General features: G+C 60.2%; 1 protein-coding gene across 1 annotated transcript in view; it reads right to left on the bottom strand.

The window, feature by feature from the left end:
* Positions 1-1,433, bottom strand: part of RASL12 (RAS-like, family 12) — a gene marked incomplete at its 5' end in the record, with an annotated part of 1,680 nt that extends 247 nt beyond the window's left edge. The window contains 3 exons of the mRNA XM_010137003.1: positions 74-267; positions 1,076-1,266; positions 1,360-1,433. Of these exons, the coding sequence (XP_010135305.1) occupies positions 74-267; positions 1,076-1,266; positions 1,360-1,433 (459 nt within the window). The remainder of the gene's footprint in view (positions 1-73; positions 268-1,075; positions 1,267-1,359) is intronic.
* Between the last annotated feature and the right edge of the window lie 1,136 nt (positions 1,434-2,569).

Here is a 2,569-nt window from a genome sequence, read left to right as displayed (position 1 = left end):
TTGACGGTGGAGAGGGTTTTGAAGGTGCAGCTGGCCAGGCCGTGGCGGGCAGGCAGGGCCACTGGTGTGGCCACCAGCGGGCAGGGCCGCTCCTCAGTGATGAAGAGTGGCCGGACGGGTGGGCTGTGCTCCGCCCGGCGCCGCACCTCCCGCACTGCTTCGTGGAAGACATGCTGCACCCCCGCGAAGTCCTGGCACGCCGACACCTCATAGAACTGGCATCCGAACCTGCTTGCTAGCGACATCCCTTCGGCTGCGGGCACCTGCCTGGCGAGAGCGGAGGGGACGGGTGCAGCATCCCTCGGGGCACCACAACCGCCCAAAAAGGGGAGCGAGGGGTGCAGGCAGGGAGCACCCCACACCCTGCACCTGCTTCCCAGGGTAGCACCCGCTCGTCCTCCATCCTGGGAGAAACAGGGGACGTGGTTCCAAAAGGGTTTTGCCTTTCCCGAACTCCCGGAGTAACGGGCTGTGTGGGTCCCTAGGGCATCAGGCACCCTCCCATATGCTAGGGCCGCGGGGGGCTGGATGCGCTGGGAGGCTGCTTCTTGCTGTGAGGAGGAGGAAACCTCCTGCTGGAATCCGTGCTGGGAGCGTAGGGGGGTTCATCAGCGAGTGGGGGGGCTCAGCAACACATGTGACTCAAGGACCCATGAGACCAATGCTCAGCTCAGCCTCAGAGCAGCACAAAAGGCCAGACGAACACACTGGGGACATCCAGTCCTGGCAGTGGGGACAGGGCAAGAACCAACTCCAGGGAAAGGGCACATCCAGAGGGGAGCAAGGAGCTGGAGCGGCCTCAAGCCCTGCCTGGGGGGTGGTGATGCTGCTTTACCACGCAGCCAAAAAACATCCCACTGAAAATACCAACAGACTCAAAATAAGCACATCCCCGCCCCAGGCAGGAGAGCAGGAACCTCGGAGATGTGGGAGGACGAGGCAAATACCGACGGAGGTGGAAATAACCACCCAAAGAAATCAGATTTGGTTTTCACATCCCAGCTGGAGGGATGAGGGGGGCGGACTCTGAGCTCCACCCCACCCGAAAAAGCCACCCTTGCCCCCTGCCTGGTACCTGTACTGTTCCATGTCCAGCTTGTTGCCCAGCAGGAGCACGGGGCAGCGGCGCTGGCAGCCCCTCGCGTGCAGGGCAAGGACATCCAGGTAGTGCTGGCAGCCCTCGAAGCTCTTTCTGTCATCGATGCTGTAGACAATGAGGAAGGCGCTGGCCCAGCGCAGGTAGCGCTCGCAGTTCTCAGGGCCGTCCTGGGGGCGAGAGGAGCGGCTGAGCCGTGGTCCTGCTGTGTTTCAGCCACGTCACACTGGGCGTTTGGCACCAGTGGTGCCCCGGTGCCTCACCTGGTCGGCGGTGTCCATCACCTTCAGCAGCACGGGCTGCTGGTCCACCAGCTCCTCCGAGGTGTAGGTGTCCTCTGCAAGGAGAAAGGTGGGGGTGAGGATGGGCTGGGATGTCCTGTCTTCTCCAGAGCCAAGCAAAGCCCTGGATGACTGGGACACTGTGGAAAAGCTCAGCCCCTGACAAGGAGCATCCTCCACAGACACGTCCCACCTCAATCCATCCTGAGACAGCGTTATTGGGGGGGCGGGGGTGATGTCGCTGGGCAAGCCCGGCTGGGAGCAGTTATTTCCCCTGGAACGCTGCAAGCATGAGCTCCTGTGGGAGAAGGAGGGAGGAGAAGGAGCTCGGCGCGGCCATCGCTGCGCTCAGGGCTCAGCCCTTATCTAAGTGCAGCGACCTGGTGAGATAAAGCGAGCTGGGAGCTTGACAGTGGGGCTGGTTCCCAATAAATCAGGCAAAAGGAGCACCCTGTTCGTCTGGAAGGAGGGTGGGCAGGGAGAGCTGCCGAGCTGCTCCCCCGGGAGAAGGCTGCCTTCTCCCGGCCGGGTCCCAGCGGATGCGCTTCGGAAACGTTTTGACGTGGGAAGATGAAACCACATTCCCAAAAAAGATCTGAGGAGGAAAGGATTTATCCTTCTTTCCTAAGAGTCACTGAGTTATTGGGGGCTGGAGTCGGTTCCTGGATGGGGTCCACATCTCCCTAATGTCCCTGATAAATCATTTATGGTTCTTCCCCGCGCCCTGGAGTCAGGCCTAGCAAAACAATTATTAATTACTCAAATGAGCGGAAAAAAAAATGCCCAGAACTGCCCTCTGCAAAGCTGCTCTGCAGCCCCCACTCACTGCCCCAGCCCTTCCCCTGCCCGACACCCCCAGGAGCGAGCAGGAGGCACGAGATGTTCCCCAGTAACCCCCAATAATTCAGCAGCTTCCAGTGTTTCAGGGCGATGTGAGAAGCTGACATCCCCCCACAGGACGTGCCCATGGAGAGAGCTCTGCTTTCACCTCTGTTTTTACAGGCGGGTTTGGGTCAAATCCAGCCCTTCCGTTGTTTTTGATGTAATTTTTGGCAGTGGTGGTTTTTTTCCCCCCTCTACAATGCCACAGCCGTGGGAAAAAATGGGAGAGGGGAAGGATGCTCTGTGGGAGCTCGTGGGGGACAACCCGGGGCAGGGGGCGAAACACCCATGGAAAAAGCGTCTTACCCCA

The sequence above is a fragment of the Buceros rhinoceros genome, unplaced genomic scaffold (genome assembly GCF_000710305.1).
Source record: "Buceros rhinoceros silvestris isolate BGI_N320 unplaced genomic scaffold, ASM71030v1 scaffold43515, whole genome shotgun sequence".
Classification (NCBI taxonomy): Eukaryota; Metazoa; Chordata; class Aves; order Bucerotiformes; family Bucerotidae; genus Buceros; species Buceros rhinoceros.
Note: the sequence above shows the minus strand (reverse complement) of the source record. Positions and strands in the feature narration are given on the sequence as shown.